Raw genomic sequence first — 26,082 nt, 5'->3', positions numbered from 1 at the left:
TATGATAAAGGTACTTTGCAATTCAGACATAGTACTGGTACAGTGCCACAGTTCCCAATCACATATGAACAAACACTTCCAGGCTGCTTGCAAATATATACCCTGAGGTTTCTCTCTTATATGTATAATTGGCTTGCTTTCAGGTTTTCCCAATCTCTGAAGTGCTAGATCCTATATCTTGACTCTTCTAGTCTTTCTCTTATTATTTCTTCCATAAGCATCTATCTGCCTTGCCAGGCTCCTTGACTTTTGCTAGCCTTTTTCCTTATAAGGTCCTCAAATGGCTCCATTTTTATGGATTGCTCAGTGTAACTATGCCATTCAGGCCTATCAGATACTGTTGATGCCCCGTCCATATGTCTTCAGCACTTCTAGTTCCATCCTATAGTCTTACTAACAGTTAAATCCAGAGGCTTTCAAATTGAACTCTACTCATACTGAACAAGTTGCACTCACCAGTCCTACTGAATCTTCTTACTGCAAGCACCTGCCACTCTGCCTGAGGGTTGTTTTTTTGGGCCACAAGAGCTTTGATTGGCTGAGGCAGGAGGTTCTGTGGAGGAGTAGCCTTTAATCAAGGATGAATAGGTGGATAAATTAGATTTTGTTCACCTCAGGTGAGATAATTCTGGGGTGTATTCTATAGTACCCCCAGAGTTCTCCAGCAGGATCAAGCCCCAGGTGCCTGCAGTGACTCCTAATTAGATCTTGTTGGTTTTCTTCCCCTCCCTGCCTCACTTTTTTTGTCTCATTTTTTCCTAAATAGACTAATGATAACACAACTCCTTACCTCAGGGTCCATCTCCAGGGGAACGCATTCTAACATAAGGTATCTCCATTTCTTTACATATGCATTTTCCAAAGAACCTCCATTGTTTTTTAAATAACATTAAAAAAAAATACTCCACATTAACATGTGAATAAAAACAAATATTGCTGATCTCTGTATTTGCAGTGTGCCCACAACAAATGGTTCACTCATACCCTTGGGAAGATGGCATATATTCCCCCAAATAGACAACTCTCAGACTGGGACAGTTCCAGTGTGTGTTGTTCCTGGCAGCTCCAAGGGAAATTTCTTACAGAACACGCTGTGATTCTATGATCTAGTATGAGAGAGTTTGGGCATAGAAACACCTCATTGTAAACACATTTTTCTACCAATTTCAGTACAATGATGAGAAAGATCCTTTCCTTTCTGTTCAAGAAAAGAAAGCAAATTACTTCCTGTATTTTCTTTGGCTCCCAATTGTTCTATGTGACACTTCAATGAATCCTGCACACAACGAATCCTAACCTTTCTGCACACAGAGCAGTTAAATGTGCTCATTTGCATAAGTTATAACCAAATACATAAGGAAAAGTGTTGTCTGTGATAGTAGATCTGACTTTGGGGATACATATGAATTTCCAAAGTTCTAATGGATGTCAGCATTGACATTACGGCGTAAAAATAAAACATTTCTTACAATCATTCCAGGCATTCCAGATGGGGAAGAGTGTCGGAATAATTCAATGGAAGGTAAAGCAAACTTACCCGAATCATCATGACTGAACATCTGATATCATGAATTGTATCATAGATCTTCTTTGAGATGTCCACAAATTGATTATCATCAAATACATCCATAGAGTTTTTACTTAAGGCTTCCAAGGCGACATTCACTTGTGTCACAAACTCAGGAATGGCTGTTAAAATGAATACGAATGCATTTGTTTGTATTTTCAGATTTCTGGAGTTTCCAGGAGACAATCATATTTTTAAGCAAATATTTGATTAATAGAATTTTAATTATTTCTTTAATGTAGAGAGACAAAGCATTTTCGCAGGATAATCTTGGATCTCTGAAAAGTAAAGAAAATCAAAATAATAAAAGACATTTTTAAAGAAATATTTAACAAGATTATCTTTCTCCTTTATATCATTTTTGTTTTTTGGCCTGGGACCATATAATCACTTTTCATCCTATCCAATACAAGCCGCAAGAAATTTAAAAAAATAATTGGTGTGAATAACAGTTGAAATTGTGAGTATAAAGATACTTAAAGAAAGAAAGCATTTGAGTTGCCAAATACAATAAAATTTAATTAAAGGTAGTAACTCTATCTCATAGAAATAATAAAATTACTCTAGACTTTCCCTTGGTAAGATATTTTCCCTGTCATCAAAAAGATTAATGCAAAGAAATTGGTGATCTTATATGCAAAATGTTTCTTAAAAAACACAACATTGAATGAGTGTAAGGATGCATTTATCAGTAAGGTCAATCCATAGACTATCGTTTTTTAATTAAGATTTCAAAATAGTCTCAATTAAAAAGATTTCTCCAAATTTACTTTGAAGGTTAACGATAGTAACATTCATTAACTCTTCACTAGATTCAAGGCACTTTTTAAGTGTCTACTGTGATTTAAAGCCTAAAACAACACCAGTATTAATCTGGGGTTAATACTTAGTTGAACAACAAAGACACAGAGAAATCAAGAATCTTGCCCAGGGTCATTCTGATAATATATAGCAGAATATAAATTTGAACTCATACTGCCAGAATGCAGAGTCTACACTCTTTACTACACAGTCATACACCATATAATAACATTTTGGCCAACAATGGACCGCATATACAAAGGTGGTCCCATAAGATTATGATGGAGCTGAAAAATTCCTATTACCTACTGATGTCATAGCCATCGTAAGGTCATAGCAAAATGCATTACTCATGTGTTTGCGGTGATGCTGGTGTAACCAAACCTACTGTATAGAGTGGCCAACTGGATAAAAATATAAGACCCATATGTATGCTGCATACAAGAGATACACTTCAGACCTAAAGACACTCACAAATTGAATGTGCAGGGATAGAAAAAGATATTTCATGTAAATGGCAATGCAAAGAAAGCTAGGGTAGCAATACTTATCTCAGACAAAATAGACTTTGAAACAAAAACTGTAATAAGAGACAAAGAAGGGCACTACATAATGATAAAGGGAACAATCCAACAAAAGGATATAACACTTGTAAATATCTATGCATCCAACATAAAGGCACCTAAATATATAAAGCAATTATTAACAGACATAAAAGGAGAAATAGATAGCAACACAATAATAGTAGGGAACTTTAACACTCCACTTACACCAATGGATAGATCACCTAAACAGAAGATCAATATGGAAACATTGGCCTTAAAGGACACATTAGACCAGTTGGACTTAGTAGATATATACAAAACATTGCATCCAAAAACCACAGAATACACATTCTTTTCAAATGCACATGGAACATTCTCCAGGATAGATCACATATTAGGCCACAAAAGTCTTAATAAATTTAAGAAGACTGAAATAATACCAAGCATCTTTTCTGACCACAATGGTATGAAACCAGAAATCAACTAAGAGGAAGAAAATTGGAAAAGCCACATATATGTGGAGATTAAACAAAATGCTACTGAACAATGATTGGGTCAATGAAGAAAAAAAAGGAGAAATCAAAAATACCTGGAGACAAATGAAAATGAAATACAAAATGCCAAAATTTATGGGATACAGCAAAAGCAATTCTAAGAGGGAAGTTTATAGCAATATAGGCCTACCTAAACAAATAAGAAAAATCTCAAATAAACAATCTAACAGTGCACCAAAGGAACTGGAAAAAGAAGAACAAAGAAAGACCAAAATCGTTAGAAGGAAGAAAATAATAAAATCATAGGAGAGATAAATGAAATAGAGACTAAAAAAACAATAGAAAAAAATCAATGAAACTAAGAGCTGGTTTTTTGAAAAGATAAACAAAATAGACAAACCTTTTTTTGACAAACCAAGAAAAAAAGAGAGAAGGGTCAAGTAAATAAAATCAGAAATAAAAGAGGATAAATTACAATGAACACCTCAGAAATACAAAAGATTATAAGAGAATACTACAAAAAACTATATATCAACAAAATGAATAAAAAAGAAGAAATGGATAAATTCTTAGAATCATACAACCTTCCAAAACTGAATCAAGAAGAGACAATGTGAATAGACCAATTACTAGTAAGGAGATCCAAACAGTAATCAAAACATCCCAAAAAATAAAAGTCCAGGCCCAGACAGTTTCCCTGGTGAATTCTACCAAACATTCAAAGAAGGCTTAACACCTACCCTTCTCAAACTCTTCCAAAAAATTGAAGAGGAGGGGAAGCTACCCAACTCATTCTACAAAGCCAACATTACCCTGACACCAAAACCAGACAAGGACAACACAAACAAAGAAAATTACAGGCTGATATCACTGATGAACATGATGCAAAAATGCTCAACAAAATACCAGCAAATTGAACACAAAAATACAGTAAAAAGATCATACATCATGTTCAAGCAGGATTTATTCCAGCAATGCAGGGATGGTTCAACATCTGCAAATCAATTAACGTGATACACAACATTAACAAAATGAAGAATAAAAATCTCATGATCATCTCAATAGATGTGGAGAACGCATTTGACAAGATACAGCATCCATTTATGATAAAAACCCTGAATAAAATGAGTATAGAAGGAAAGTAACTCAACATAATAAAGGCCATATATGACAAACCCACAGCTAATATCATTCTGAATGGAGAAAAACTGAAAGCTATCCCTCTAAGAACAGGAACCAGACAAGGATGCCCACTCTCACCACTGTTATTTAACATAATATTGGAAGTCCTAGCCAGAGCAATCAGGCAAGAAAAAGAAATAAAAGGGATCCAAATTGGAAAGGAAGAAGTGGAACTGTTACTATTTTCAGATGACATGATTTTATATACAGAAAACCCTAAAGAATCCACCAAAAAACTTTTAGAAATAATAAGTGAATACGGTAAAGTTGCAGGATACAAAATCAACATATAAAAATCAGTTGCATTTCTATACACTAACAACAAAGCAGAAAGAGAAATTAAGAATACAATCCCATTTACAATTGCAACAAAAAGAATAAAATACCTCGGAATAAAGTTAACCAATGAAGTGAAAGACCTGTATACTGAAAACTATAAAACATTGTTGAAAGAAACTGAAGAAGACATAAAGAAATGAAAAAATATTCTGTGCTCTTGGATTGGAAGAATTAACATAGTTAAAATGTCCATACTTCCCTAAGCACTCTACAGATTCAATGAAATCCCTATCAAAGTCAATGGCAGTTGTCACAGAAATAGAAAAAAGAATCCTAAAATTTATATGGAACAACAAAAGACCCCAAATAGCCAAAGGAATCCTGAGAAAAAAGAACAAAGCTGGAGGTATCACACTCCCTGACTTCAAAATATACTACAAAGCTACAGTAGTCAAAACAGCATGGTATTGGCACAAAAACAGACACACAGATCAATGGAACAGAATCGAGAGCCCAGAAATAAACTGACACATCTAAGGACAGCTAATATTCAACAAGGGAACCAAGAACATACAATGGAGAAAGGAAAGTCTCTTCAATAAATGGTGTTGGAAAAACTGGACAGCCACATGCAAAAGAAGGAAAGTAGACGATTCTCTTACACCATACAAAAAATTAACTCAAAATGGATTAAAGACTTGAATGTAAGACCTGAAACCATGAAAATTCTAGGAGAAAACATAGGCAGTATGCTCTTTGACATCAATCTTAGCAGCATATTTTCAATTACCATGTCTGCCTGGTCATGGGAAACAATAGAAAAAATAAACAAATGGGACTACATCAAACTAAAAACCTTCTGCACAGCAAAGGAAACCATCAACGAAATGAAAAGACAACCTAACAATTGGGAGAAGATATTTGCAAACCATATAACTGATAAGGGGTTAATATCCAAAATATATAAAGAACACATATATCTCAACAACAAAAAAACTAACAATCCAATTAAAAAATGGTCAAAAGATCTGAACAGACATTTCTCCAAAGAAAGTTTACAGATGGCCAACAGGCACATGAAAAGATGTTCATCATCATTAACTATCAGGGAAATGCAAATCAAAACTACAATGAGATATCACCTCATGCCCATCAAAATGACTATAATTAACAAGACAGGAAACAACAAGTTTTGGAGAGGATGTGGAGAGAAGAGAACTCTCATACACTGCTGGTCGGAGTGCAAACTGGTGCAGTCACTATGGAAAACAGTATGGAGATTCCCCTCCAAAATTAAGACTAGAACTACCATACAATCCAGCTATTCCACTGCTGAGTATTTATCCAGAGAATGTGAAAACACAAATGTGTAAAGATACACGCACCTCTGTGTTCGCTGCAGCATTATTCACAATAGCCAAGACTTGGAAGCAACCGCGGTGCCCATCAAGGGAAGAATGGATAAAGAAGATGTGCTATATGTACACAATGAAATACTACTCAGCCATAAGAAATGGTGAAATCCAGCCACTTGTGACCACATGGATGGACCTGCAGGATATTATGCTAAGTGAAATAAGTAAGACGGAGAAAGTCAAATGCCTTCTGATCTCACTCATAAATAGATGAGAAAAACAACAACAAACACGTAGAGACAGAGACTGGATTGGTAGTTACCAGAGGGGATAGGGAGAAGGAGGACTATAAGAGGGGTGATTAGGCACATGTGTATGGTGATGGATTTTAATTGGTATTTGGGTAGTGAACATGACATAATGTATAAAGAAACCAAAATATAATGATGTACACCTGAAATTTATATAATGTTATAAACCAATGTTACCATAATAAAAAAAAAGAAATAATATTAAATAATAGTAAAAAAACTCAAAAAACAAAAAACCCACTGTGCTGCCAGTTGTATAAAAGTATAGCACATACAATTATGTACAGTATATACTACTGGATAATAATAAATAATAAAAATAATAATAAACGACGCTTACTGGTTTATGTCTTTACTCCACTATACTTTTTATTGTTATAGTAGAGAGTACTCTGTCTACTTATAAAAAAAGTTTGCTGTAAAACAGTATGCCATGTTACACTGGCAGCAGCCTCATACATCTAGTGTTTAATGCATCTCTTGATTGTATCATTTTCTCTTGTACACAATTTAGGTAAACTCTATAATGTTTGCACAACGATGAAATTGCCTAACAATGCATTTCTCAGAGCATATTCCCTTTGTTAAGTGACACATAACTGTACTATATTATATTGAGGAAGTCTCTGCCCCATGTGAAGATGCAGGATAAAAGCCTATTAATTTTTAGAGCAATGATTCTAAACCCAGAAGTTAGAAGTATTTTATCTATTACAAAAATATTGATAAGTACTATTTTTTTCGAATCCAAATCTTTATCTGCATGTATGGCATACCATCTCATGCAATCCTACCTGCTATGTTCTTGATATGGGGAAATGTTGGTGGTGTACATGGGCATTCATATGTTATCTGGTCCCCTCTTTCCTCCACCTACTAAAATGTATTATCTATACACTACTTCTTAGCCACTGTATCTACCAGGATTATTCACTGTGCTCTTCTCCTCTGTCCTTCTCTGGGCGTAGTGTCAAATAAAAAGTGGCACCTGGCCATGTGTGGCTATTAAAAATTAAATTTATTAAAATCAGGGGCCAGCCTGGTGGCGTAGTGATTGGGTTCGCATGCTCCAATTTGCGGCCCAGGGTTCGCGGGTTCAGATCCCAGGCACGGACCTGTGCACAGCTCATCAGGCCATGCTGTGGCGGCATCCCATATACAAAATAGAGGAAGACAGGCACAGATGTTAGCTCAGAGCTAATCTTCCTCAGCAAAAGGAGGAGGATTGGCAATGGATGTTAGCTCAGAGCCAGTCTTCCTCATAAAAAAAAAAAAATTATTAAAATCAAATGAAATTTAAAATTCAGTTCCCTAATTACATTTACTACATTTCAAGTGTTCAACAGACACATATGGCTATTGACTACTCTTTTGAGAGTGGAGATACGAAACATTTCTATCATTGCAGAAGCTTCAATTGGATACTACTACTACCACTCTACGGTGAGATTCCATCAAATCACTGTCTCACTTTCAGTGAATGGGATAAGAAAGCAAAGGAGAAAGCTGACTCCTACCACTTTGCCTAGAACAAATAGTCCCAAACCACTATTCCCATTTATGTATATAGATGTGACTCCCAAAGTATGTCTCTAACCTAGATCTTTTTCCTGAATTCCAGAACTATACATCCAACTGCCCATTGCAAAATTCTATCTGAATCTTTCGTAACACTTCATATTCATCCTATCTAAACCTAAACACATTCTTTTCTACCTGGAAAACCTAATTTTCTTCTACTATTTTCTATCTTCATGCCCAGTCATCCATGTGAAAAACCCAGGTGTCTTCTTTTGACCTCCCACTCTCCTTTAACTTCTATGTCCGAATGTCCACTAAGTACAATCTCTTCTACCATATAAATATCTTTTAAATCCATTACCATTCTAGCCCTACTGCCTCTAGGCATCATTATCTCCTGCTTGAGTGCTCACCATAGTCCTCTGACCTAAGTTCTTCTCGTCCATCAGACTCACTTTAAGTATAATCTTATTGATGAAACCTCTTAGCATTAAGTACAACAGTATCTGCCACAAAATAGATGCTCAATAAGTTGTTTTATGAATAAGCCATGTCACTACACTCTTTAAAATTTTTCAATGTTTCCTTGAAACTTTTTCCTGTTTGTATCCCAAGTGCCTAGCTTGGCACATAGTAGATAAGTAATTGAATGAATTCGAAAATTGAATGAATGGATGAGTATAATATATAAAAGCCAGACAAAAACGTAGGTACAATGCAACATGTTCAGCTTGCATTTCAGTATGATTTAGGTTTTGTTTACACTCATGAAGCTCCAAAAATATAATTAAGTGGGTTTATAAGAACATTCAACATATTTAATAAGTTAATCTTTACTTTTTATGGTCTTGAGAGAGGAGGGAACTCTTAAGAGAACGTGTCCAGTTATTTCACATTTTCTTCAGGTTCTAGGGGTGAACAGCAAACCCTTCCACCAAAACTGCTACTCCAAAGAACAGGGCAAAGTGGCTCCTAGATTCTTTGACATCATCTATTAAATCTAAAGACATATTTAAATACAAAGAGATGTGGTCTCAAAACGTGTGGTGGTCTATTGTTGACAAAACTTTATTCATAATCTTCCTCACTGAAAAAAGTTTTTTTCATCTACCAAACAAGTGTGCCATACAAGAATAATTTAACTCTCTCTATCAACACCTTCAATCTGTCACTACTCTGTCTACAATAGTCAAACTGCCATCATCATCGTCCTATGTAGATTCTGGCAAAAAAAGGCAAACTTAAAATCATGCAAAGGTCTAGTTTTCACTGCCATGTGAGATGTGAGAAAGATTTAGAGTATTTTAAGAAAAATACAACACAGCCTTTTCATTATTGCAACATGATTTCATTTTAACTCCTCTAGCGGCCTTTTACTAATAAACTAATATGAGCTCCAATTAAAATAAAATCTTTCAGAAGCAAATGTTTAATTTCTGAAGTACAGATGGAAACTACTACTTTTTCACTCTGACAGCATAAATGAACTATTCAAAGCTGATATGTACTACATTTCTCATTTCATTAGCTTAAACATCAGCTGTGGGTGTGCTTTACTCATACCATGGACATATGGTTGCTTGGATCAGAGTAGAAGTGAATTTTTTTTTAGTGTTTTTAAGAAACTACAAAGTGAGTACAATTAAGTAGCCAGTTAAGGGTAATTGAGAAGGAATAACAAATTGACAAACCTGTCTTGAATCTGTAATCTACCTAAGTTTCAAGGAAACAAGGTTTACACATACTATACCATTATGTTATACAATTATTGATCAAAAAGGGTGATACCTTAAACAAATTCACTCTAATCAATTGAAATGCCAGGCAGGATAAACTGTTCTGAACTTTGGAGTGTAGATTTATTAAACAAAGGTGACCTTTGGGTCAATACATTGTCAGCTTCAAACTTAAAGTATCTTGTCTATTTTGTACTGCCAAATTCTAAGCAGTTCTGAACTCTTTAGAGGTCTGTACTTTCTCTATTGACTTTATTCAGAATATGCAGAACAATAGCTAATATTCATTGAGTGATTACTCGACTTGGCACTGTGCTAAGCATTTTATATGTATTGTCTCATTTAATCCTCACAGCAGCCCTGAGAGGCAGGAACTATTACTATCCTGATTTTACTGATGAGGAAACTGGGGTCACACAGCTAATAAGTGGCAGGCTGGTAGACTCCAGAGCCTGCTCTCTGAACCCTAAAGCCATACCACCTCCTTTTGATAAGTAAAGTCCTCAGGGCTTCTGAATTTCAGTACTCCTGAGGGAATTAATGTTAATTTTCTGGCAATGAGGTTAACAAATCTAAAGAACCAACTTCTCCTAGGCCTTGAGTCTGTGGTAGTAACTCAAGAATATTTCATCACTTCTTAATCCTTGCTAAATTTATTACGTGCATTTGAAAGTAGGTGAGGGTACCTAATTACTGGGTTGAATAGGTCAGAAAAGAATTCAGACTCATTACAGGTGATCATCTGAAATGATGTCACCAAGTTATGTTTTCTATTACTAATAAAAGTCAAATTAAAATATTTCTAATTATACTATTATCTTTGAAAATTACTAATGGTAGAGGAATTTGGCTTTGAAAGTTCACATAACGCTAAGTCATCATTTCTTTACATTAGGCTAAGTAACTGGAAAGGAATTAATAATAGCAGAAAGTGCAAGCAAGCACATGCACGACTTCTATAAATGCCTCATACCCTTAATTTTTCTAAGTCTATTGAACAAATATTGATTATCATGGTTCATATTTTTTAAAATATTTAGGAAGCCAATATTATGTATCAGGAATGTGTTTGGTTCCTCACAGATTATATACTAAAAATTCAATGACTGGTGAGAATTTTGCTGCATTTCAAACAAGAGAATCAAGGATCAGAGTGAGTGAGTGATTTATGACACATCACACAGTTAACAACAGCAGTACTACTTCTTCTTCTTTTTCTTTTTTTTGGTGAGGAAGATTAGCCCTGAGCTGACATCTGCTGCCAATCCTCTTCTTTTTGCTGAGGAAGATTGGCCCTGGGCTAATATCCGCGCCCATCTTCCCCTGCTTTATATGTAGGATGCCTGCCACAGCATGGCTTGATAAGTGGTGCATAGGTCCGCACCTGGGATCTGAACCTCTGATCCCTGGGCCACCAAAGTGGAGTGTGCGAACTTAACCACTATGCCACTTGGCCAGCCCCCACAAGCGGTACTTCTGACCTCACTATTCTACTCTATACCTACCTTTCAAACATCTGGAATATCTCCAAAAATCAAAAAATAAAAGAACAGAAAAGACTTTGTCACGGCTTCATGATACTGATAAATTTTTTCCCTCTGGCAAAGATCATTTTTCTACATATGAAACTCTAGGTCACTTAGTTAGCCTGAGTGTCCAACTTTGGGAATCTCCAGTGACTCAGAGACCTAGCTCTTTTCCTTGAAGCTTAAATTTTAAAAATCTTGATGTTTATAAATAATGCTAATATTAATAAATAATATTCCTTGACTTCAATGATTTAGAAATTAGTCAATGACTAGTTAACATAAAGATTTAGCTCTTTTACACTTTTCCTCACATCCTTTTCAAATTTGTTTACATCACAATAGTTAGTTAAATGAATATGACTATTTAAGTGTTTAAAGTTGGACTGAGACCAAGCAAAGTCCTAGGATGGTCTTTGCTCACTTATGTACCACTTTGTTTTAATGGAAGTTAATAAATTGCCTCTGAAAAAAATTTTTTTTTGGTTAATTTTCTTTGTTTCTCAATACAAATTCTCAAATATTTAAATTATCAATACAATTTCCTACACTATTGAACTTCTCAAAATCCATCAATTTAAACTTTTACCAGGTGTACTGGCCAGCCCTCAACATGGCTCCAATTGATCTGAGCCTCCTGGTATTCACATCTTTGTGTACCCCTTTTCCACATTGCATCAGATCTGTGTGCCCATAGAATATAGCATAAGTGATGGTGTGTTACTTCTTAGACTATGTTAAAAAAGACGTTAAGGGGGCTGGCCCAGTAGCGTAATGGTTAAGTTCACGTGCTCCACTTTGGTGGCCTTGGGTTTGCGGGTTTGGATCCCAGGCATGGACCTACGCATTGCTCGTCAAGCCATGCTGTGGCTGCATCCCATATATAAAGTAGAGGAAGATTGGCACAGATGTTAGCTCAGGGCCAATCTTCTTCACCAAAAAAACAAAAGAAAGACATTAAGGATTTCATCTTTGTCATTCTGTCTTGCGTATTGCTTGCTCTGAAAACTTTAGCTGTTATGTTGTGAACAACCCTAAAGAGAGACCCATGTGGCAAGGAATTGAGGCTGCTAGCCAACAGCTAACAAGGATAGGAGGCCTCAGGCCAACAGCCATATGAGTGAACTTAGAAATGGATCCTCTAGTTTTACTCAAGTCTTCAGATAACTGCAGCCTCCGATGACATCTTGACTGCAATATCGTGAGAGACCCTGAGGCAGAACCACCCAGCTAAGCTACTCCCGGATTCTTAACTCTCCGAAAATGTGAAAGATAATAAATGTTTGCTGTTTTAAGCTGCTAAATGTTGCAGTAATTTGTTTCACAGTGGATAACTACTACACTAAGAGACTGGAAAGTTCTAAGAGAATATATTAGTTTTGCTTATTTTGGTTCAATCAAATGGAATCATACTGTATACTATTTTTTATCAAGTTTCTCTCAACATTAAACTAAATATGATTTTCCCACATTGTTGTGCATGGTTTTAGATTACTCATTCTCATTACTGTATAGTATTCTGTTGTATAATTATACCACAATTTGTTTATCTATTCTATGATTAATAGGCATTTGGATAATTTCCACTTTGGGATTATTATATAGGGTGATATTATAACATCTTAGTACATGTCTTTTTGTACTAGGAAAATATGTACATATTTTCAGGGAATTTACATACATATTTCCAGGTAATATACCTATCAGTGAAATTTCTGAGTCATAGAGTATACGTATGTGCCATGTTAGTAGACACTGACAGTTTCCAAAGTGGTTGGAACAAATTTTACTCCTATCAACAATGACTGAGAGTTCTAGTTGGTCTACATCCTCACTAACAGTTGACGTATTCCATCTTTTACATTTTAGCCTTCCTGGAGCGTATATCCCTTTTAATATGTCTGTCAGATATATATATATATATATATATATATATATATATATATCTCCAGCTTACTTTCATTTTTTATCTACTCTTTTGTCATTCTTGAGCTTGAACTGTTAAATTTCCTCTTTTAGAATTACCCACCGTCCTATCTATTGCCCAAGATCATTCTTTAACCTCTCAGTTTCTACCATCAAAAAAAACACACAACAGAGAAACAATGAAAGAAAAATAAAGAGGCAAAGGAGCTCCAAGGTCTGTAGCTCTAGCAAAACATAGTTCAGTGAGCAGGAGGTATCTTGGGCCATAAGAACAGGCAAAGAATTTTAGGGGAAAGGAATCTTTAAAGATGCTGAGGTGTATAGATAAGGGGGGAGGGCACCTAATAGGAAAAACACGTCTTTCTTTGACCTTGGTGTTGAGGTGGTCTTTCACACGTTGCTGGGGATTCCTTGGATGACACTAAAAAGAGTTGATTGCAGCTCTCCAAACTCCAAAATCTCTGCCCAGCTGTCTATGATTATATGCCTGAGTAGAGCCATTTTCCTGATACTGTCTACCTGATAACTTTCTATCCAGTCTTCAGATTCAGTTTAGATGTCAATTCCTCTGTGAAAATTTCCCTGATCACCACCCTTACCCATGCCTCCCGCTGTATTAGGTAATTTTGTCTCTTGGACAAGGTGACACTTCAGACCCACATTTGCTAAAGATCGTATGTCTCTAACTATGTGTTTTCCTGCACTCAGCCACTTCCAAAAATCTGACAGAGAGCTCTTAAAACCAGAAACTCTGTCAAGTCACTTTTGTTTCCTCAGGAAAGTGGTAGGTATCAGAGTCAGAATTCAAATTCAGGTACTCAGACTCAGAGCAAGTATCCACTGCCACTATGTTCTACTGCTTAGATGCAAGGATAACCATCCTGAGACATACCCTCCAACATTACGGAATACTGAGGATAAAGAGAAGAACTAAATCTTCAAGAGAGAAAAAGGTCATTTATAAAATATTAAAATCAGATTGGTATTAAACTTTTCATGAGTAGCACTAGATACTGAAGAGAAGAAAATGAAGCAATGCATTCAAATTCTAAGCAGAAATTATTTTAAGCTTCAAATTCAATACTCAGCCAATTCATTAATTAAGTGAATGGTGAGATAAAGATTCTTTCTGACATGAAAGTACACAGAATGTTTAACTTCCAGGAACTCTTCATAGGAAGATACTTCGCAATAGACTCTTTTTTAAGAAGTGAATCCAAAAGAGCAAGACACGGGGCTGAGGAAATAGTGGAGTCAGAAAAGCAGTGTAAGAAACAGCCAGGGGGTATGTATATGTGCTGAAGCATTGAGACAACAAGTAAACAGTTAGATATTTTTGAGAGCCAAGGTTCTCACTATGGAATAAGGGAGGTATTACTATGGAATGGGATAAGACAAAGAACTCTATGGGATGGGATTGCGTTGGAGATGTCAGCATGAACTCATAATTTCATATATAGCAATATATTACCTTTTGTGTAAGAGTGAGGGGAAATAAGATAGCACATCTTAATCTGCTTATTTTCACACACATTTTTAAAGAAGACTCACATGAAGGATAAATAAATACATAAGGAAACATGCTTTACAAGGAATGGTAAGAATAGGGTGAGAGGAATATGAGAAGAGAGACTCATCTCTGAGAATATATTTTGTATATTTTTAACTTTTGCAAGCAAGTTAAAATTATACAATTTCAAAAAATAAAATTAACAATAAGCATATGGGCAGGAGAAGGAAACCTAAAACCAAATGCAAATAGTGACAAATGAGCACATAAATTTGTTTTGAATTTTCAAGGTGTGTACTATCGAGCAATTTACACTTGACTTTCTAAAAGTCAAGTCATGACTTGCTGTCCAATACAACAGTCACTCGAAATATGTTACCATTTAACTTTATATTAAATTAATAAAAATTAAATACAAATAAAAATTCACTTCCTCAGTCACTCTAGCCCACCACATGCGGCTACCATTTTAGACAATGTAGATATAGTTCAGTTCCATCATTGCAAAATGTTCTGTTGGACAGGACTGCTCCAAATATTTGCAAATCAAGTATTTGTTGAGCACCTGTCCTCCTTGGGACACTGGTTTAGATGCTGGAAGAGTGAAATGGGTATTATCTGTGTGGTTTTCCTGTGTGTCTTTTACCAATATGAGTTATAAACCTTTGAAAAAACCCTCTTTGGCACCTAGAAATGTTCTGGGTTATAGCAAAATTGTATATCAGATTCTAGCTACTGATACCATTCTTAGCTTTGTTAGTCAACATATAGCCACCTTGGTATAAATATAGGTGACTACCTAAACAAGAAAATATAGTTTTTATTTGTGCTTTGAGAAATTATAGATGATGTCTTTGTCATATTAATTCTTTTAATCCCACGAGGGTTATGGGATTCCACATCTGCTGAAATTATACTAGTTGTAATATATATTAAGAATGTCTGGAATTTCAGTTCCAACTTGTTACTTTTACTCTAACAGAATTTTAATTATTTTTAGTGAGTTATAATATTACAGTGAAAGAGAACAGACTCAAACTCATTTATAGTATTGATTTTACTTTCCAGATAGTAGCTGAATATCACATGGTTTGTAAGTCCTTCCTAAGTACAGGTGTACAAGATTAAGATTTTTAGAGAACAAATTCATTTTTCCTATATCTCACAATCATTTACCTTGAATCTTCCTACTATAACAATCAATATCTTAAAAACTTCAGGGAGCCCAAATTAATATGGTTTATATATACAAACGTTTAATTCATGCAATAGATATTTTTCTAGAAAGTTGAATAGAATTGATTTTGAACTTCTTAAGTGAGAGAGCCTGTTGTATTGAATTACTTCTTTTATTAATATTTGTTGAAAGAATGAAGAAAACTCATATTTTAAATACAATAGGGAAGCTTACTTTTTAAGGCAACTAAAGTAACTTCTTTTATAAATATTTACTCCCTAATTTCCTTTTTTTTAAAAAAGCTGGATTTATGTACATTGCTTTACATACACTATTTTAAGCAAGTCTACTAAAGTAAATCAAAAATTTGTGCTTAAATTTTTTTAAATATTTACAGAAATCTGGAAATCTCTGTATCAATGTAAGCTAGGATTATAAAATGCCAGCCAAAAAAGAAAAGGAGCTAAAGTTCTTTTGTAAAATGAAGAAATTGGTCTACTTCTAGCACAGACACTCTCTGGATCCATGGATCTGTTCACAATCCTACATGCACTGTGTTCACTTTCTCTGGCTATATTTGGTTACAAGCAGAGTGATATTTTTCAAAAAATGAATGAATGGATGGGAGGACGGGTAGATGGATGCACGGATGGAGGGGTAAATGAAACAAAGTATGGGTAGTTGGAAGAAAAGATAGGTGGATAAATGCATGGATGTAAGCATATGTGAGGGGAAGGAGAGATTTATTTTTATAACTCTCCTACTTCCAAAAAAAAAGTTTAAGGTAGCTTAAAAAAGAGGCAAGGGCACAATAAGCTTTTAAAACTTTTAAAACAAGGCCAACATAACAGGAGCCACATAATGAAAGTTGGGAAATAGAAGCATAATTACATAAAAAATTCTAGAGTTAAGGTACAGCAAGCAATTAAGTATAAAACTGATCTCTTGGAGTCCAGGCAAAAATGAAGCAATGAGTTACATGATTCATATTATCTACTAAAATGAAGCTGAGCACTTAGAAATTTTAATTGGGAAAGACAATATTTTTCATTATTAAATAACATAATGAACAATAGTCTTCACAAATAGTGTTACAACAGATGTAAAAGCATTATTCATAAGACTATTTCTTTTATACAAAATCAGCATCATCTTCTTCAGAAAGTTAAAGTACCAGAATTTTTGTTTGCAACTTTTTGTTTTTCTGATGTGATATGATACAGAAATAGGACTTAGAGAACTTTGATTCTAGAGAGAAATTTAGTGGATAAATGAATGAATGATCTCAGCATGACTTTTGACAGGAGTGAATCATAAATTATTTGAAATTGATGTCAACAGTGGGTTAGTTCTTCAAGGATGAGCATTCAGGGTTATCAGGCAAAAGAACTTCCATTTGTTTTAGATACTAAGTGTTGATGGGGTAAATTGATATTTTCTTGTGAAAATGAAAGTGACTTGTATTCTTGCTCCAGGAAGCCTCAAATCTGGATCCAAAATATGATAATCTATCTGAAAGTGGCCACCACAATATCTGATGCATAATATGGTCCTAGGTTAAGAGCAGACAAATATTTATTGATTACTTACTAAGTACCAGTAATTTTGCTAGTGCCTGGATCACACTTGGAGAATCACATGTAGCAGATATAATTGGTTGGCTCCCCAACACTTGTTACCAATAACCTTGGTAAATGAACCATGAACTTGTTTAGGCACCCAAACAGCAGGAAGGTGATATAGTTCTCAGCTCACAGGTAAGTCCTGATTATTAACCAATCATTTCCCTTGTCAGTGATTGGTTTAAAAAGACCCTGACACCCTGGTATGGCCAATGAGAATTAGAGAAGTGTAATGGGGGAAGGTTTCTGGAAAAGGTTTTCTTGCTGAAACAGAAACACCAGAGAGGTGGTCCCTCTTCTTCCTCTGAATATTTTTCTGTCTGGATGTGACTCCTAGAACTGCTGTGGTCATCTTGTAACAAAGAGAAAAGCTGTTAGTTCAAAACAGCACAGGAAACAATATATGTATATTTTTTAGTGTTAATGAACTGCTGAATTAAACAACACTGGACTTCTTGGTACATAATCCAGTAAAACTTTCTGTTACGCATAGTTGAAAGACGTTTAACTGATTAAATGGTGATATAATTTAATACTAAAAATAAGCCTCCATTAAAGAGGAGAAAAGAGAAACTTTGACGACTGCCCACATTTATGGTTAATAATTAATAGAGCCAATTTTTATACACAGTTCTGCTGACACCAAAGCCTGTGTTCTTTCCACTACTCTTCATACTGAAGAATATATTTTTGAGGTTTTTAAATTTTAATTGTTGTGCATGAGTGATTCCTTTTTTAAATAAGCAGGAATAAAAAATGTCTCTAAACTCAAATGTTGCTCAGAGGGCAGATATATCACAACACAGATGTTCAATATCACTCTATTCTATATATTTTAAATTAAAATGTTAGGAGGAAAAAAGGGAGGAAGTTATAGTGTTATATTCAGCAATGAATAGGTTACACAAAATATGTCCCCATTAAAATAAAGAGTTCTTTCACTTAAGTGTCTTAAACTCAAAATATGTTTTTATGGTTTGTGATATTAACTCAGTAACAAGGCCTTCCTGTACAATGACTACATTTAAAATACTAAGAGAATCTTCAGAAAATAAACATCAAAAGTAAAACTGAAGACATAAATATCAGGGATTTTGGAACTAAGATCAAGCACCAGATCCTAAATGGCCTTTGCCCTTTCAACAACAGAAAATATTTACTTATGCTTTCTTTAAAAAATCTTTATTGAATTCTGTAAAGATACCTAATTGACCTCATTATATGATTATTTTTGTCTTGATCTTCTATTTCTTAAGGGAAAAACTATATATTTTCTATACCTAACCCAGATTACATTATTCTTTGTGATAACTGAAATGCTGATTGCTAGCTATGCTGTCGGTAAAGTGCAGTATTTGAGTTAGATAAGATGCTCCCATTCTTTCTTGTACCTTCCATTTACTGCCTATGCAAATGGAACCCCCAAATTACTACATTTGGCTCTCATTTCTTCCCCTAGCCTCACACACATGGCCTTCAATGTATCTCAAACTGTATTAACTATATGCACCTTTTGAGTCAACATATGCAAAAATGAAGTCATCACCTTCTTCCACCAAATCTACCAGCATTTTTGTATTTCCGATCTTAGTAAATGTAATTATCATCTACCCAAGCAGCGAAACAAGACGGCTGGGAGTCATTCTTGCTTCCTCCCCTCTAACCTCTATCCTCCCTCTCTCATCAAATACCGTTACCTTTTGCATCCTACATAATTCTTAAATCTGAATTCATTCTAAAACCTTATTACCGTCACTCTAGCTCAGGCCTTCCTCACCATATCTCATGCTGACTGAGATGATAGCCCCCTAACTCATCTGCCACATATAGTCCTCAAATTTACCCATCCCACTGCTATCATAGTAATTGATCTAACCATCAATGCTCACCATTTCCCTGACCTGGTGAAACCCCTTGGTGGACCCTTAATTGTTGAAAGGAAGAAAACGAAGCTTTTAATCACAGCATTCATTGCCTCCACTTAACTCATTCCTCCTCCTCCAGCTCCATCTCCAGTAATTTCTCATCTGTCATTTTATGGCTCAACAATTCAAAACACCTTATAGCTTTCCCAACATGCCATCTTATTTACATCTCTCTATAGTTGCTCATTATTTCCTTTCTAAGGTATGCCCTTCTTCATATTCCTCATTACAGTAATTTCCCCCTCTCTTTTAGGATACAATACAGATAACACCTGTTAGGGAGACTTTTATGACTTTCCCCTTTTTCCCACTCACATCTCAGACTCGGTTAGTATTCTGCTTCAGTGCTCCATATACTATTATTTGTCACCCTATTTTATGTTCTACAAAGATAAGGTACTTAGAAGATACATGTATATAAATTATATATGTATGTGTGTGTATATGTGTGTGTGCGTGTGTGTGTGTATGTGTGTGTATTTGTACCCTAAGTGTCTAGCGTCATCAGCTTCTCTCAACAAATTTACTCCTCCCTCTCTCCATGGTAACTTCCACCCTCCATAGTCAGTCAATCACTAAGACTGCAGATTTAGTCTTCCAAATATGTTTCCAGCGCATAGTAGTTGCTTAGTAATTGTGAGTGAATATGCTTTTCTAGCTCAAGTCCTTATAATTCAATAATCCTACTTCTATGTATTCTTAGACTGGGAAAGTACTTCATAAGTTGCCTAATTTTATAACTAGAACTCATAATAAATTTGTTTTGAAATAATGCACTTACTAATTTTACCATTAGTTAAAGGAATTATTAAATCAGTCGCAGAGCATTTAATTTGAGTCTCTCCCTGTGGAAAAGTTCACTCTTCATATCTATTCTGTTCCTATTTATTAAAGTTCTGCCCCTGCAATGCTTGGCTTTGCCTGCGTAGTGCACACACAGTACATTTAGTATATTACTGATGGACAAAGCTCTGAAGTTAAGACGATTAATTAGGATAAAACTTGAAATACCTAAAGTTAACACCAATTCTGTGGGTCAGCAAAAATGCTCTGGAAAACCTTTCATTTGAGGCAAGAAAAGCTTCTCACATATCATTTTATTATTTCTACCCCTGGAATTCTCCAAGAGTCATCAGAAGTCTTCCCAGAAAAATAAAGAGAGAAAGTTTATACAAGAATTTTTGTTGTTTTTATTCTTAATAGGCTTAGATCTATCTGCTTCATTCTCAGAGGACCTATCACTGTGCCTCTGTGCCTGTTGTCCTCAAGATTCCCAGAGACGTGCAGTATACTCGCATATCTCAGGCTATCTCCTTCAGTCCTTCTGTGCGTTGCTTTCTTCTCTACCACGGGTAAAAATCATTTCAACAGGTATGTATTTACCTATATGTATAATTAGCTCTATTTGAAGAATATGAAACAAGGTTCAGTGAAATTAAATACTTATGCCTAGAATTGCATAACTAGTAAGAGATGGTCCCCCAAATAATTCTAAACACCAAGCATTACCCTTTATACTTTTAACGCCTACCTTTAAAAAGTTAACAATCTGTTTGGAGATGCACCAAGTACATAGCATACTACATGCTGGCCACAAATATAGGTTTTTATCATGTATTATAATGGAATCTCAATAAATTGTCTGTTATATATTTACCTGTGTTTCCCATTACCTGTAGAAAACAAGGCAGAGAAAGGCAACTGCCATAAGAGAGGCATGTAAAGCTCCACAGACCTTAAAAGAATGGTGAGAGCATATCCAATTAAAGAGATTTTGGAAAATTCTCATAGAAAAGGTGACATGGAAAACATTGGGCCTTGTTGAATGGCTAAGATATAAACAGACAGACCAACGTAGGGAGGCAAGCTAGGAGAGAAGTATATTCTACCAGCAATAGAGCATGAGAAACTACATAGAAACTTATGGTTGTGGTTAAGAAATTAGAAAAAGTAGAGTTTACATGGTAATAACTATCAATGTAGTAAAATAACAAAAAAGCTAACAGATAGTTTAAGATCATACCAGGTTGTGATTTAAATTTCAAGCCAAAGAATCTGTTATTAATTTGGTAGATACTTAGTGGCCTTTGGAAATTTTGAGTAAGATTTTAACATGACTACCGGTGAGAAAGAAAATCATTTCATACCTGATCTGCGACAAAATTTCTTGTGCAATGTAATTCATTACTTTTTCTGGGAAGAAATCAACATTCCTGATAAAATAACCAGAGTAATTTTCTGATAGACTTTCATGAGATTACGCCCTCTTCTAGGAAGTTAGATTTGCTTCAACTAACCATCATGCTAAGAGCTGATGAATTTTTGGTATAGTTGTACACAATCTAATACAGTTTATCTAATTACCTTTTTCTTTTTTCCTATGAACTCTCTCTACTAAGATAATATATTTGAATTTACTTTTTCTAAAAGCTTCTTCCTTTGTGGCATGTTTGAAATACAATTTTATCATCTGGTCATAATTAATTTCAGAAGATATTCTAACCATGGTTTTCAATTATTTTCCCATGAGGGTGTTTCTGGAAGCACAATGGGTGGGCAGAGGAGAGGTAGGTTAAAGAGAAGCCTGAATGGGACTAGGTGTGAGTTCCCATACTCAATCTCTATTTCAAAGAAAGCAGCTCTGTTTTATATATTTGGGTTCCATTTCATTTGAATAAAAGGTTGTAATACTAAAACGATAGTTTGGAAATCATTGCTTTACATAATATAAAAGTGGTGTATAAAATTGTATTGTATAGCTGAAGCAGGAAGACAAGTTAGGAGACAGAGTAAACTAGAAAAAAGTTCATAAATATTTAAATGACGATGTTGGCAATGGGAATGGAAAGGTTGAGACATTTGGTACTGAGATAGAAACGTCAAGATTTTATTACTGACTACATGCAGGAGATAATAGAAAGGAAAGAATCCCAAGATGACTAAGCTATTGTCGAGTAGAAATGCGGGAAACTATTATCAATAATATCAATAATATTTCCAGGAGGAAAGGAGGTCTCAGAAAGAGGATAATGAGTCTGTTCATGTTGAGTTTGAGGTGACCTTCAAGTCCAGCTATCTACCAGACAGTCAGGAAGGAGACTGAGATAACCGAGAGAGGGAGGGACAGAGGGGGAGAGAGAGAGATTTGACAAGCATTTGCATAGAGATGACATTTGGAGCTGTGGCAGTAGGCCAAATCACAGAACTTTGAGGAAGATATTCATTTTGGAGAAAATGCTTACAAGTGGAGTCAGCCAAAGTGGCAGAGATTAACCAGAGAGAGAGTTAGAAGGAGAATCAGGAGAACATAAAGTTAAAAAGCGTACATTAAGATATACATGCTTGGTGTTATGCTAATTTTCCTATAGTTTCAAAGAGGAATTTAGCAGTCAAAATTAACTATCTCTCTGCTGATAGCATTTCACAGACTTTTGAGACAGAAGGAGCTTCATCTTTTTGGTCATTACCTGTTCATACTGCAGGAATGTCTGTACTGTATGTGAAAAAAACAATGGAAATCAAAATGACTGTTCAAATGCAAGATGGAAGTATTTTTTGACCCTATTGTTATTACTATTACATTATGGTAGAGGCTTATCATCCTAAGACTTTTTTCTCTTTTTTTCAGCATTCTTTAATGGAATTGCATTTATCTAATGCATTGTAGGAGCAATGTCGTACTCAAGCCGTCTAAGAATAGGTTAAAAAATGCATAATCATCACTCTAGCAATCTCTTTATAGGCTATGGTAGTAGACCGAACTCTCAAGTAAGGAGAGCTGAGTAACACGGATTCTATCTGCATTCAGAACAGGGCTTACTGCATTTCACTGATAAGAGGATGGGAAAAATGGCACCAGAATTGAAGGTTGTGATTTGAGAACACGGGAGATAATTGCATGGATAGGGGCCTGGGACAGAGGGAATGCCTATAGAGACCATTTGCAACAAGGCAGTGTCAGCAGCAGTCACCAAGACAAGACAGAAGCCAGGATACTATACCAACCAGAAGGAATCAAAAACAGACTTAGCTGACCCAAAGGGTACAAGGCCACAAATGTCAAGCTCTTCCCTCAGTGACTGCTGTTGTCAACTACAAAATAGGCTCTCTCCTGGTGAGGACAAGAGGTCACACATCTCAGTTATTGCTCAGGAAATAAGCTGTCAGCACATCATCTCTGAACACAAAGGATAAGATAATTGTCCCAAGTTCTGTCAGGCAAAAGTCCCAGTCATCTGAGGAAGTGGTAATATGGAACATGGCACATTCTTTAATATTATCTCTCACTGTCCCTTGCTTTAGTAGAAAACATTTTGGAGATGATGATAACATTTTGTAGTATTGGTTGATTCTTCAAAATCTTTCTTAATGCAGACGATTTATTTCTAACTTTTGTAGATAATATTTAAGTAAGGAATATTTATGTTGAATGATTAACCATAATCAACACTGATCTTTTTTTCCATTTTTGTTTTGTACTTCAACCAAAATGGAATAAACGTAGAGGTAAGTTCCAAATCCATTAACAGTATATTTGGTTTGTGTGTAGGAAAAATTATCCCATTATTAAAATAGATTTCTAAAGATTTATAGGAAAGAGCAAGTAGATGAAATTGCCCTGTCAGGATATTTCATGACTTTTATGGGATAAAGATAAAACCGTATGATTTCTATTATACTTTCTCAGCTGTTACTCAAATTGATTATAACCATAAAGGAATTTCATATTCTGATTCATCACCAAATTAAATGACTATGAAGTCTTCTAAACAAAAGCATGAAATTCTGCTTCCTCTTCTTAGTACTAGAGTCACACAGTAAGGTCTCTTTAATGACAGGCATCAAGTTGTCTGTTTATTCTCAAATGTATTTTCAAAATAGCTAAAGTCAGAATTGAAAAAAAAAAAAAAAACTAATCATGCCTGTTCATTGATTTTGGAAACTAGAGGGGATTGTATAATGCGTATAATCCAAGGGAGGATTATCTGTATGGATTTCAAGAAGATCCTACCTCCCTAAATGTTGTGACATTTTAGAAAATGTTGGTTCAGTGTCATGCCTTCCCTCCAGCTTTAAAAAGTCACAATCCGAGAGGTTTTGAAAGCTTGATTAGCAAACACAAATAACAAATAGAAAAGTAGAACCACCTGGGGGGCAATATCAAAAAAAGTGGCTGTGTTAAATTGAGAGCAGAGAAAGAATTAGGCATGTTGTTCTTGTTCCACTGAAAATCCAGGCCAAAAATACTAATGACTGTCTCTTCTTTTTCTTGTCTACTTTCTTTTGGAAACTGACATTCCCTATTTTTGTTTGTTCTGAACAAGACTCAGAGGGTTACATCATTTCAGTGAACTAAAAATGTTGATGAAATATAATGTGAGAGGAGATAGAGTCTGTGAATTTATGTGTAAACCTACACAAGAAAGGAAAGTATAACGGTAGATGTCAGGATAGAGGGAATCTAGTTCTGTGTATACATTAGGGAGGCAAATAAGATCATTCGTTTTACATACATCCTTGAAATAGAAAACAAAATAATAATCTAAAATAATTTCTGTGAAAATGATGAAAGCATAAACTTGGAAAGAAACATTATCAAAAGCAGGTTCAGAATACATTTAATCATATGTTTTAAAGAAGGAATTTAATATAGTAAAAGGTAAATTTTACAACTGTTTCAAAATTATCTTGTCCCTTGTCCATTATGCTTAGGGAACCATTCCATTTCCCTGCAATACCTCCTCCCCATGTTCTCCACCCCATATTTATAGTGTCTTATATATGCTCAGCCTCCCAGTTAGGATGCTTTCAGCTGCTAGAAAACATTACCCAGATAAAAGTGGCTTTAGAAAGAGAAGTTTCTTATTGTCCGAAATAATCAACACAGAGTTGGGCAATCACTGTGGATTCGGCAGCTCCACATTATCCACAAGGATCCACACTCTCCTGTATTCACTCTGCAATCCTCAGTGTGTTGGCTTTTGTTCTCAGGCTTAGCGCTGCATGGCTGCAAGACGGCTACTGCAGCTGAGCTTCATGTCTACAGATAACCAAATACAGGAAGGAAGGAGGTACAGAGTAGAGCCTCAATGTCTCCCTTTCTTTATCTGGGAGGGAAAAATTCCCAGGAGCTTAGATTTATGTCTTAGTATCTAGAAATGGGTGACATGGCCATGACTGACAGCAAGGCAAGGAGGGATACCAAACATCTGGCATTTTGTAGTTAACTGAAATAGGCTGAGCATAGGGTTGGATTAGGGGCCCAGAATGGTAGTGCTCCTTTGAATTCCAAATGGAGATCACATATTTAAAGTACTGTAAAAAGAATATCAAGAAATAATTAGAAAATAATAGTAGTAGCAATTCAAGAGCAAGGTAATATTTGGATAACAGAATATTAGCCAATGATGAGGCATACATGGCAACCATCTGACATGGCAGTTAAAAGCAAGAATTTAGACAATAAAATGACATTTATTTTGATATGTTTGCTATTTTTAAGATGAGATTCAACATGAGTCTGAAAAATAAAGGCTCTATAATTTCATGAACTAGGATTAATGAAATATGTGAAGAAAACAATGAGTTCTTATTTATAAAACAGA

General features: G+C 35.2%; 1 protein-coding gene across 1 annotated transcript in view; it reads right to left on the bottom strand.

The window, feature by feature from the left end:
• Nucleotides 1–1,471: 1,471 nt before the first annotated feature.
• Nucleotides 1,472–26,082, bottom strand: part of LOC147916834 (catenin alpha-3-like) — a 196,700-nt gene continuing 172,089 nt past the window's right edge. Inside the window, exon 3 of the mRNA XM_087433002.1 lies at nucleotides 1,472–1,689. Coding sequence (XP_087289128.1) covers nucleotides 1,472–1,689 — 218 coding nt within the window. The remainder of the gene's footprint in view (nucleotides 1,690–26,082) is intronic.

This window comes from Ceratotherium simum, chromosome 6 (assembly GCF_057802395.1).
Source record: "Ceratotherium simum simum isolate JZ-2026a chromosome 6, ASM5780239v1, whole genome shotgun sequence".
In the NCBI taxonomy this organism is placed as follows: domain Eukaryota; kingdom Metazoa; phylum Chordata; class Mammalia; order Perissodactyla; family Rhinocerotidae; genus Ceratotherium; species Ceratotherium simum.
The sequence above is the reverse complement of the archived record's forward strand: the minus strand, read 5'-3'. Positions and strand labels throughout refer to the sequence as shown.